Below are 13005 nucleotides of genomic sequence, written 5' to 3' on the forward strand. Positions count from 1 at the left end.
TCTAAATATATTTTAAGTTAATCGAGCGGCTCAACAAGCTTTCGAGCTCAGCCAGGTTGAGCTCAAGCTGGAACTTATGATTTGATAAGCTCAACTCATGAGCTCGTTAATGAGTCGAGCTCGAGCCGATTCAGCCTGACACACATTATCTAGAAGCGCACAACAAAATCATAAATTAATTAGGAGGATTCATATTCATATCATATGTTTTTTTTATATATTTACATACATGTCCCAAAAACTTTTATATTTATTTATATTGCACTTTAGTTTCTCAATCATATCAAATGGTATGAGTGTATTTCATTTTTTTTAAAAAAAAGTTTATATTAGTAGCATATTTCATATAATTTAAATGCAATATTTAAATATTAGACATGTAAATACTTGAGAGTTTTGTGACATATTTGTAAATCCACCAAATAATTATTAGTATTTGCAGACATATATTTGCCTTTTTACCATAATTGATATGACAAATAATTAAACTAAATGGTTATATACCATAATTATGTGATATATATTGGAAAATTTACATGCATACCACTTTATAACATCTTATTTACATGTCTAACACCTAAAATTTTAATATTACATGCATACCACTCTATATTATTTTAATATCAAATATATCACTTGTACTTCTTTCATACCACTCATATATTTCATTTATACCACTCATATTTGATATGAAAATGAACTATGGTGGTATGTATGTAATATTAAAGTTTCAGGTGTTAAATATGTAAATAGAATAGTATAATGTAGTATGTATGTAAATCTCTCTAACATCCTAAACATTAATATTACATGACTACCACCCATAGAACAAATTTGGGTGCATGGAATGAAATATTAAAGTTTATAAGATCGTACGAATGATGAAAATGAATTATATGAGTAATATGTTTGATATTAAAGTTATATATGAGTGACAATCATGTAATAGTAATATTTTGAGTGTTAGATAAGTAAATATCATAAAATAAAATGATATGTATGTAAATTTCTCTTAAGATTATTGCGTCCTATTTAATTTTTTTAAATTGCCAATAATTCCAATGAAGAATATAAATTCAATATAAAATCCACAAAATCATTAATGCAAGAATCTACGATTAATGCAAAAAAGATCAAATTAATGCAAGGAAAAGCGACAGTCAACAATCCCAACAATAACAAAAATAATTAAAAAAACCCAAAAAGCGCAGTAATTAATTACCACATGCACCCGCACACTCTTCCTCTTCCATCGTATCACTTAACACCTTCCCCCTCGTCTCCGGCAAGCACGCCGCAAACACCCCACAGCACCCAATCGCCAACCCAAACACCCCAAAAGATAAGACCCTCCTTCTCCTCCCCTCCGCCACTATCACCGGCGCAAACACCCCGCCGAGCACAAGCGCCTGCCTCACCATCGCTATCGCCGAATTCCTCACACACGTCGGAAATAGCTCTATGCTATATATCAACACAAAGCTGAAACCCGTGCACGCCGAAAAGAACGCGGCTAACTCCGCCTCCGCCGCCATCTCTAGCCACCCGCCGCGGCCGCCTTTAGCGGCGCAGGCTAGGCTGAATAGGCCACTAGCTGCCGTGAAGGCGAGGGTGGAGCTGCGGCGGTTCATGTGGCTGATGAGGCAGAAGACGAGGAGGGATGAAGGGAGTTCGGTGATGGCGTTGAGAGCAACGCTTAGGTAGAGATTTGAGGAGAGGTTGCCGAGGTTGAGAGGCATGCCGTAGTACACCACGCCAACGCCGAAGCTGACGGTCATTAGAGCGGTTAGTCGCCGGAAAGCCCAACGGTTATACCAGAGTGTTTTGGCGGCGGCGAAGATGTTGTCGGAGGTCTCCTCGTCTGAGGTTGTGGGAATTGAAATGGAAATTATTGCAGTGACAATGAATATACAAAATGGAGAATTTTCGCATGTTAAAGAATTTGAAGTTGTTGAATTTATTTGGAAATTAAAATTTACATTATTATAATTATTTTAAAATAAATTCAATGAATTTGAAGCTTATAGTGATAAAAATATATATAATCTGAATTTTTTTTTTATTGAATTGCTTGAATTGTAAATAATTAGACGAAAAAAAGACTTGTTTATCTTGATAAAAATTTAAAATCTTATATAATTTATTTAACATATATGTAATATAATTTTGAATAACTCATATATATATATATATAATATTATATATATATATCTTAAAATAAATTAAATAGTATTGAGATTTATTGAAATGTGATATTTTTTAAATTTTTAATGAATATATAGTTTCTAAAGTACTTAGAATATAATTAAAAATAATATTTTTGAAAAAAAATAGAGGAATCAATTTTAGTTAGAAAAATTTTAAAAAATTGAAATTATTTTAAAATAAATGTAATACATAAATAATTAACTAAACTATAGATGATATATAAATTAAAGCTTTTTAATCCATCATTAAAAATTTACAAATATCCTCACCCACGAAATATATAACAAATAAATAATTTTATTTATTTCAAAGTATGTAATATGTATTAGTTTAATAGGAGATTTACATGAATATCATAAATTTTTTAGTATTATATATCTAATATCTTTTATAATATATATATATATAATTATATAATTATATATATATATATATAATATATATATATATATAATATAAGTACATATATATATAATTAAATCTCATTTCTAAATCAAATAAAAATTTTCTTTAATACTAACTTATTTAATTTGATTTTAAATTAATAGAAGGGTAAAGTACACTTCATTAAAAAAAAGAAAGAAAAAAAAATCTCACAAACCTGCACCAACATGTGGAACCACGAACGCCAAGTTAGAGAAACTGGAATTAATCACTTTATTGCCACCACCCGTCATCTTCTTGATCGTCTCAATAGCTTCAAGCCTCCTGCCCTTCAACAACAACCACCTCGGCGACTCCTTCATCGTAAAATAAACCACCACCGTATAGACAAACGCCGGCGCCGCAGTCAAAACATACAAAGTCCTCCAAGACTCTCCCCGCGCAACATAAGCTATCCCCGGCAACGACAGAAACCCAATGGTAAAACATAAAAAACCAATAATACTAACGCGGTCGCGCCACCGCCGGGAAACGAGTTCGGTGGAGAGAACGAGGGCAGACGTGCCGACTGTGGCTCGGCCGAAGCCGCAGATGAAGCGCAGGGCGGCGTAGACTAGGAGGGAAGGGGAGGCGGCTGTGAGGGCGGCCGAGAGGGACATGAGAAGAGAGGAGAGGAGGAGCATGTTCTTGCGGCCGAGGCGGGAGTCGGCGAGGGTGGCTAGGAGGAAGCCGCCGGTGAGGCAGCCGAGGAAGAAAGAGGAGGAAGGGAGGGCGAGGAGGGCGGGGGAGGAGCATTGAAGGGACCAAGATGAGATTGTGGAGGTGTAAGGAGGGAGAGACCAGGACCAGGATGAAGGGGGGAGGTTGCAGGGGGAGGAGCCTGCAGCGGCGGCCGCTTCTGAGCAGGAAGGGGAAGTGCAGTGCCAGGGTGGCATAGCGTCGGCGAAGACGTTGATGAAAGTTTGTTGGGCGTCGAAGACCCAGGCAAGGGCGGCGAGGGAGGCGGGGAGGAGTTGGGCGGCGGCGGTAGTGGCTCCGATGTGGCTTTCAATGGCCTCGTCGATGGAGTGGGTGGAGGGTTTAGGTATTTGGTGTGAGGAGGAGGAGGCGGAGGAGGAGGAGGCGGAGGAGGAGGAGGAGGAGGTGGTGGGGTAGGGAGGGAGTAAGGGGGTGGTATCGGCCATTAATTTCTTTCTAGCTAGTTCCTAGCTTCTCTAGGAAAATTCTCAATGTTTTGAATTGGAAGGGAATTCCTCTCAAAAAAATGGGATTAAAAAGGACGATAAAGTAGATCACATGCCTCAATTTGTATCAATTTAAAATTTTGGCAAAATTAATAATTAATAAGATAATTGTTATTAATTCCCTTTTATTTATTTGAACTTTATTGTGGGCTAAAAATTTTACGTCCATCGATATTAATTTTAAGTTTTAGTTATGCATGAATATTCAATGTAGGTAATTGAAATGTTAAAGAAATACAGAGATTTTTACGTGGAAAATCTAAAAAAAAAAAGGAAAAGTTAGTGGGCCTCGCCCAATTGAAAAGATTTCACCATTGTTTAAATAGGTTACAAAAGTAAACCCGTTTTTCAACTTGGGGACAATGTGAATATAATATGTTGAAGATCTTGCTAAACTTTGTATTAATACAGCATATATCAGAAATCATATATCAACAGTTAGGAGAATGTTCAACACAGGTACCGAGATGGTCGGAGATCCAGCAATACTCAACGAATATAAAGAATCAAAGAAGTCTGATGATAATCGGTGATCGTGAAGAGATTAGAAGACAGCCCACGAACGGGTAAATGTCTAACGATGGTCGATGGTAAGGAAGAGATTTGACAGCTGCACATGAACGGGCTAAAGCTTGACGATGGTTAGTGGTTGGGAAGAGTTCTAGCGTTAGTCGATGAGCAGGCGGAAATTCAATAACGGTCGGTGGTCAGGAAGAGATCTGACGGTGGTTGACGAACGGACAGAAGTTCAACAACGGTCGATGGTCGGGAAGATTTCTGACAAAATCCGACTAACAGCCAGAAGTTCAGCAACGATCGATGGTCGAGAAGAGATCCTGTGGTGGTCGACGAACAGACTGGTGTTCGACGGTGGTCATTGATCAGGAAGAGATCTGACGACAGCCAACGAATAGGACAGAAGTCCAACGACGGTCGGTGGTAGAGAAGAGATCAAGCGGTCGTCGATGAACAAGTCAGATTTCGCCCATCGACCATGGTCGTTGGTCGGGAAGGGATCCGACGAAAGTTGACGAACGGGGTAGAAGTCCAGCAACAGTCTGTGGTCGGGAAGAGATTCGACGATTGTCGACAAACAAGCTGAAGTCTGCTGATGGTCGGTGATTGGGAAGAGTTCCAGGAGAAGCCAATGAATGAGCAGAAGTTTATTGACGGCTAGTGGTCGGGAAGATATCCGATTATGATCAACGAACAGGTCGGAGTCCAGTGATGGTCGGTGGTCGACGACAAGGGAGTTCCCCAAATTTTCTCCTTTTCTTCCTCCTTCATATGAAGAATATGGGGCTATTAATAGTTTTTTTTTTGTTAGTGGCATAGTTAATAAATATGTAAAAGATCAAGAGTATGTTGGGAGTATTCCATCAGATGACTCTTATTGATCCTCTTGATCATGAAATATTTATCAAGCATTTAGATGTCCTAGAGATGTCAGAATTAAGTGATCTTGAGCTTATTGGATTCATCTCGTTGAGCCACTCGATTCGACTATAAACATGTTATATTTGAAAATTATTAGATCATCCAATTAATGCTTTGAAGTTTTTCAAAAATATTTTGGTCCTTTGATTTAAACCCATTCGGATTCGGATTAGACCGATTTTGGTGTCGTTAGATTCGGCTGGCTATTCGAGATGTTCAATTTTATTATAAGCGTATTGAAATAAGAGTTTGGATTGTTCTGATTTTAATTTCTAAAGCTTCAATTTTATATTTGTATTGGGATTCGTGCTCGATCAAGATGAATTTTTGGTGACCTATTTGAATATATTAATATTTTCAGAAAATTTTACTTAAAAAAATCCCAAAATCATTAAAATTTTAAAATTTGCATATATTATACTCAACTCTTGAGATTTATCATGATGAAAATTTTGACTAGAATATTATGAATTTATTTATTTTTTGTTTTATTCAATTTAAAAATTAAAAAAAATTAATTTACTCTTTATAATACTAAATATCATTATCTTCATCCTCAACGATTAACATGATAATATTGTTCAAATAAAAATTATATTAAGATCTTATCAGGATAGATTTGCAATACACTAAATTTATTTTAAAATTAATATAATATAAGTACTTTATACATCATATTAATTTTAAAAAAAAATCAATAATTTTTAAACTCATCAGAATTTTTTTTTTTTCAAACGAATGCTTAGACTTCGTTTAGAACAGCTTTCTTATTGTTTCTTAAAACAAATTTTTAATATAAAAATTAATTTTTTTGTATTAAAATTTAGCTTTAAGAAACAGTAAGAAAATCATTCCAAACAAAGTCTTAGACTTAGGTTTCATTTGGGACGACTTTCTTCCTGCTTTTTAAAGCAACTTTAAAGTACCAAAATTAAAACTTTTGTACTAAAAAGCTGCTTTAAGAAGCATTAAGAAAGCCGTCCCAAACGAAACCTTTTAATCTTCGTTTGAGATAAGGATGTAAATAAGTCGAGTCAAGCTCGAATAACAGCAAACTCAAGCTACTCGAGCTATACTTGTCACTCCAAACAGCTGCTCGAACTCGAGCTTGACTCGTCTATTTTCTCTCAGGCTCCAAAAGCTCGAGCTCGACTTCGTTTCGCCAGTAAGTGTCGGCTGTGTCAATACATAAAAATTCGAACCCAAAATTGTTTAGTTGGAAGCTTAAACTCTAGGTGTCAAGATAAGCTGTCTGTCTGTAGGAAGAAAGCTTGCTCGAAAAAAATTAATAAGAATTAAGTCTTTTAGTAGAGATAGGGATGCCCAAGTAGGTGAGGGACGTGTTGACATTATGAATACCAAGTTCCTCACAAATGAGTTGATTGTTTTGATGATGCTTGGGAAAAATGATAGCACTTTTGTTCGCATTAACATGAAGCCCCGATAAAGATCCAAATAAGTTTAAACAACCATTAAGATTAACAGCATTATCTTTAGTGGCCTCCCCCACCACTAATAAATCATCTGCATACATCAAATGGTTGATGTATAAGTCTTTACTTTTTATGCCTTTGAAGTGGAGCTCCGAGTTGCTAATGAGAATGTTGGACAAACCGTCCATGACAATGCAGAATAACAGAGGGGATAGGGGGCAACCTTGCCTAAGACCAGTAGAAGATTTAAAAAACCCCTCAAGAGAGCCATTGAGGCAAATAGAGAAATGTACATCATCAATGCACCCTTTAATCCAAGACACAAAAGTTTCAGGAAAACCTTTTTGAAGCAATCTGGAAATAAGAAATTCTCTAGAAACAGAGTCGAATGCTTTTTTGATGTCCAACTTGGCACAGAAGAATTTGTGGGATCCCCTAAAATCCCTAAGAATCTCAAAAGCAAGAATAATATTGTAAGTGGAGCATCTATTAGTGATAAAACCAGCCTGGCTTTCATGAATAATACTAGGGAGGACAACTTTCAGTCTATTGGCAATGATCTTAGCCACAATTTTGTAAAGCACATTGCAAAGAGATATGAGTTTGTAGTCATTGATCTTAGTAGCATGAGAACATTTAGGGATAAGAGCAATGGCCGTGGCCTTCAGTCCTCTAGGAAGAGAGGAAGTAGAGAAGAAATTGTTCACAGCATTAAAAAATTGAATCCCAAGGAGGTGCCAAGACTTTCTATAAAAAGCATAAGTGAAACCGTCGGGGACCGGAGCAGAGTTCTCATTTCCATCAAAAACCGCATTTTTAACTTCTAAATAAGTCAAAGGGGCCACCAATGAAGCCATAAAACAAGGAGGTACTAACTTGCCAGCAGGAATGTTCAAAGGCAACGACAAAAGAGCATTAGAGGCATTAAATCTATCCTCAAAATGTTTAACTATAGCAGAGGAAATGTCGGAAAAATTAGTGAAATGTCCATCCTGAGTAGTAATCTCTGTGATATTGTTGTAGTTTCTTCTACTTCTAATCCTGGCATACAGAAACCCAAGATCATCTTCACCATGAGTAAGCCATAAAGCTTTGGCCCTCTGAGCAACCCAGGAATTCCATTGAGCTTGCAAAGAGGCAACATCATCATTGATCATCTTAAGATTGTCATTGAGCTCCCTATCAAGAGGTTGACTTTGAATCTCAGTAAGACATTTATGCTGTTTGCTTCTAACTTCCAGTAAAGCATTGGAGAGAGACGTGGAGGAAGCCCAATGTTTACTCTTGAGGGCTCTCTTAACAATTTTGAGACTGTGACAAAAAGCAGCCAAATGACTTCTAGACGATCTAGAAGAGAAAGCAGAAATAACCTCATCCCAATAACCCTCTTTATGAATCTAGTAGTTTTTGAACATGAACATAGCAGATAAAGGTTTCTCATGCGTAGAATTAAGGATTAGAGGAGAGTGGTCTGAACCTAGGGGAGTTCCAACTATGTAGTAGGCCTTAGGCAAAAAATCAAGGAATGCATTGTTAACCAAAACTCTATTCAGCTTAATGTGAATAGGATCATCCACCCTTTGATTGAACCAGGTAAAAAACAAACCCGTTGATGAAAGATCTTGAAGGCCACAGTTGAAGATCATGTTGTTTAACTCCCCCAATCTGCTACTAGACAACAAAGTGCCTCCCATTTTTTCAATATCGAACCGACAACAGTTGAAGTCTCCCATGATCACTCAGGGTTGATCCACAGGAGGTATATGATCTACAAGATTTTCCCAAAGGAATTTCCTATCCTCCAAGGAGTTTGCAGCATAGATAACAGATAAGTAAAGAGGTGGGAAGGATCCCACCGATAGCACTCCATGAATAAGTTGGAAAGTGGAGAATAATTGGTGAAAAGAGAACACAAAATTGTCCCATTTGATCCAGATTCTGCCCGGATTAGAATCTGAAAAATTATTAGTGCTCCCCTCATTCTCAAAAAGTCTATGAGAACGCAAAAACCACAAATCTTACAACAAAGAAGTGGCAACTTTGGCTTCCAAAATACATAACATCTTAATGTCGTGGTCTTTGATCAGAGATCTGCAAAAACAAACTTTGTCAGGGTTATTGAAACCCCTCACATTCCAACTAGCTAGAGTTGGCAAAGACATTAAGAAAATTGAGATTTGGCCTTCTTGGCCAATTTCCCCTTGGGAGGCTTTGACTTGACTTGTGACTTTCCATTTTCAACTGAAGACCTTGTATTATGAACAATATTGTCTCTACCTTTTGAAGTCAAACTATCTGTCTCCGTGTTAGAACAGGAAGCCGAGTCTGCTTCCGAGATTGTCTCCAAAGTATCAGTCAGAATTTGGTCATCAGATTGAAGAGAAGCAAATTTATTTAAGAGAGAGATGTCAGGAGGAAGAGGAATCTTAGGTGGACGCTGGAAAGCTGAAGAGGTAGACTCTTCAGTGGGAGAATTAAGATTCGGTAAGGGTTGATTTTTTTTCTGAAGGAGGGTTAGTGATGGAGACGGGAGGAGGAATAGTGGAGCTAGACGGTAAAGAAGGAAGTTTTCCAGGGGGAGCCTGTTGGTTTGGAAGCATACTAGGGGAAGAGCTAGACGGTAAAGAAGGGAGCTTTCCAGGGGAAGAAACAGGAGGGGGAATGGTTGTTAGGGGTGTGGAGTTGGGAACAACCAAGTTGTTGTTGGGTTTAGGAGGGGGTTGAATTAAAGGGGATCTGTGGGGGCGGGTAGAGTGAGGTCTAGAGGAACTACGTCCCCTAGTTTTGGGAGGTTGAGAGGGGATGACTGGTTGAGGATTGGGGTTATTAGGACATAAAGAGTAAGGATGTATCAGAGAGCCGCAACCTTCGCATTTCTCGGGTTTCCAGTCGTATAAAACTTTTAACAGAAGGTCTTCACCATCAATGTCTATAGGTATTTCATGAGGCAAAACAGAATCTTTAGAGATAAGGACACATACCCGGGAAAATGTAAGTCTAGTTCGATTAGCAATGAGAGAGTCTACCGAAATTGGAATGCCCACAAAACTTGAGATTTTTGAAATACCCGTCGGAGTCCACAGCGCAAGCGGGAAATCTACGATTTTGATCGAAATCGGAATGGGAGCGGATTCATCACGCTTTGGCTTGAACTTAGGAGACCACCTTTGCAGAATGAAGGGTTTCCCCAACAGAAACCAGGGACCACCCGAAAGGACCATCTCAAGATCTTCCTCAGTGGAGAACTTCAATAGGAAAAAACCATCGGCTAGAGAAAGAAGAGTCATATAGCCTTTTAGGGTCCAAAGCCTTTGCATCGATTTGAGCAGTCTCTCGTAGTAGGGACGAGGGCCAAGAGAGTACCCAATAAGGGCGGAAGTCCATATATTCTTGCCTTCATGCAAATCTTCTGCTTTAAAGGAGAGCTTTTGAGGAGGGGAGTAGAAGGTTACCGAAAAAGTCGCGGGCTTGAAGGAGGAAGCCAAAACATTAGCAGCGTAAGAAGGTCCGCCATTCCCCGCCTTGGAGAAACCTCCAGGAGAAGGACCCAAAACAGAAGTAGGAAGAGGAGGAAAGTCGGTGGAGGAAGTGTCCATCGGAGGAGGGAGAGGCCCTCCCGGACGAGGGACGGGAAGAGAGCACAAAGCGGCACAAACCCTAGCAGAGCGCAATCGCTAGAAAAAACTAAGCTTGTCTGTCTCTTTCTATCTCCACTTGTGCTTCTTTGTGAAGCTACTCTCTCCTGGTTGACAAGAAATTACATCTCATCTCGTGGTCCAAAGTGACTCTTCCAAAAGCTTTTGGTGGACTTGGCTTACCATCTATTGATGTTATTTATTTTGGGGTTTCTTGTGCCATTTTAGGCAGATTTTTCAACTCTCAGAATCTTTTAACCAATTGGTACAAAATTAAATACATATCTCCCTGGAAGCCAGTCCCCTCTACTGCTTCCAAATTCTGGCAAAGAATCACTCAAGCTGCCCATAATATCAAAGAGAAAATTTCTTTTTCTATTTCTCAAAACTGTTATTTCTCTTTTAAGTGGGATCCTTGGCTTTATGGTTCTATGTTTAATGAGTTGATTGGTTCGGGCATGGATGATCTGCTGGTTAATGATTTTTTGAACAAGGGAGTTTGGATTCTGCCAAACTCCATTTCTGCTGTGCTGGCTATCAAAATCAAAGCTGTTATTTTCTCGGAGAAGAATCAGGTTTGCTGGAATGGTTCGGTTAAGTGGGCTTTTAATAATTTTATTGACCACTATTACTCTCATCTCACTAAGGTGGACTGGCACACCTAGATCTGGCATAAACATTTCTCACTTAAATTTGCTTGCTTCTCTTGGATGGCGGTGGTTGGCAAGCTTAAAACTGCGGATAACATACTTTTAAGAGGCATACAGATCCCCATAAATTGCAGTTTGTGTTCTGGTAATTTAGAGAATCATTCCCACTTATTTTTTGAATGCGATTTCTCTTTTTACATTACCAAAATTTTATTGCCGGACATCAACGCCTTTTTGCTTAGACCTAACCTGCATCAGTTATTGGATTTTTTTGGTAATGCTGTGGGTTATTGCAATGCCGAGAAGAATTACTGTTTCCTTATAATTAGTTGCATAATCTATTACATATGGAAAGAACGGAATCTCCGTCGTTTCTCCACTGACAGAAACAATATCACCAAAATTATATGCAACATCAAAGAGGCGGTTAGATTCAAAACATCAAAATGGAAAAACATAAATTTCTTACAGCAGACGTTTTCGGGTGTTTAATCCTCTCGGAGTATTCTTGCTGGCAGGTTGTTATCCTTTTGCTGTTGCATCATTTTTGGGCTGGAATTCTTGTGCTGGAGGCTATTGCTAGCCTCAATTTTTGGTTCTCCTTTACTGTTCAGACCTGAGAAGACAAGTTTTGGGATTTAGTCCAAATCTCTGTTGGCTTTATCCAATTTTTTTGTGGAAATTCAGCCTTTCATTTCTCAGGTATACTTCAAAGACAACATTATGCAAGATATGGTTTTGCTGTGCTTACGGACGATGATGAGCGAGGCTATTCTTTCGATGCCTTGGATGGCCTGCGGGGCAACCAGACATGTTTTTGTGCTCTTATCTACACCAGCTGGTGGCGCTGTGATGACAGGCTTTGGTGCTGACTGGCAACCGGTTCCTCAGCCTGGGCATTTTGAGATCTCCACGCTTAATCTGGACGATCTTAGCCTCTTTTTTCTGAGTCTATTATGTATTGCCAGCTACTATTTTTGCTTAATGTTGTCTTTGTGTATATTTATAATTACTTGTAACTTAAACTTCGTTTCTTAATATATGGGCCTTGGCCCCGAGTTTACCCCCAAAAAAAAAAATTTTAGAAGAAGGGCTGTTCTCGAAGAGGTTGCTTTAATTATTGTACTGCAGCTTTTTTGGTGGAACAGTGTACGCATCTTTAATTTGATTAGAAAAAATAGGCTGCAACAGCTTTTTCTATTAAAAAAGAGAAAAAAAAAAAAAAAACAACAACCGCTATTTAATTGTTTTTTTAAAAATCTGCACTATGTTATATAGTGTTATAATTAGATGTATAATAAAATTTACCAAAAATAAATGTTATATAATTTTGTGTTGCATAAAAACTAGGTTAACTTAAATTTTAAATAATTAATTAATTCAAGCCGTGATGAGACGAATTTTAACAAGCTTGAATTTGAGCTCATTTAATATTCTAGAGGCGCAACATCATCCGGATGCGAACGTAGAGGCGCAACATCATCCAATGCACGGTGCATTGCATGACGTGGCTCCATATTCGCCTCCGGACGCATTCGGCATCTGCACGTAATAATCTCCATATAAAACATTTAGAAAATTATCCAAACAAAATCTTAAATTCTCTTTTTTTCCCTGCCCTGCAAATTCTTTTTTTTTTATTTAAAAGAACAAGGTCAAAGCCTAATTTCACGATGCAAAAAGAAAAAAGAACGTGAATTGCGTTTGATGAGTTAGAAAAGTGTGACCAGCATAAGAACCACGAAACAATCATGCAGTTATAGCAGTAAAAGAAAGCAAATAGTGTACGAAACAAAAGCTACCAAAAACAAAGCTGAAGCACAAGCACAAGCACAACGTTCTGGAATAAGCTTGAAAAGGATAAGCTGAAGCACAAGCACAGCAACAAACTTGGGAATTCCTTGAAATAAAGATCAACAATAAAACTTCTTAGAAGCGGCCGCAAAAGCCAAGAACAACAGCAGGGAAGACCACAAAACTGATAAAACTGGTAAAAATCAACAACAGTGCCCAA

At 38.1% G+C, this 13005-nt stretch overlaps 1 protein-coding gene across 1 annotated transcript; it reads right to left on the bottom strand.

Moving 5' to 3' along the window:
• Window positions 1-1075: 1075 nt before the first annotated feature.
• On the bottom strand, window positions 1076-3791 carry LOC110112226 (organic cation/carnitine transporter 3-like). The gene is made up of 2 exons (XM_020844373.2): window positions 2810-3791; window positions 1076-1861 (listed from the first exon to the last, which is right to left on the bottom strand). Exons 1-2 carry the CDS (start codon window positions 3774-3776, stop codon window positions 1215-1217), a joined length of 1614 nt encoding a protein of 537 aa, XP_020700032.1. The 5' UTR covers window positions 3777-3791; the 3' UTR covers window positions 1076-1214.
• Window positions 3792-13005: the final 9214 nt, after the last annotated feature.

This window comes from Dendrobium catenatum, unplaced genomic scaffold, assembly GCF_001605985.2.
Source record: "Dendrobium catenatum unplaced genomic scaffold, ASM160598v2 fragScaff_scaffold_1373, whole genome shotgun sequence".
In the NCBI taxonomy this organism is placed as follows: Eukaryota; Viridiplantae; Streptophyta; class Magnoliopsida; order Asparagales; family Orchidaceae; genus Dendrobium; species Dendrobium catenatum.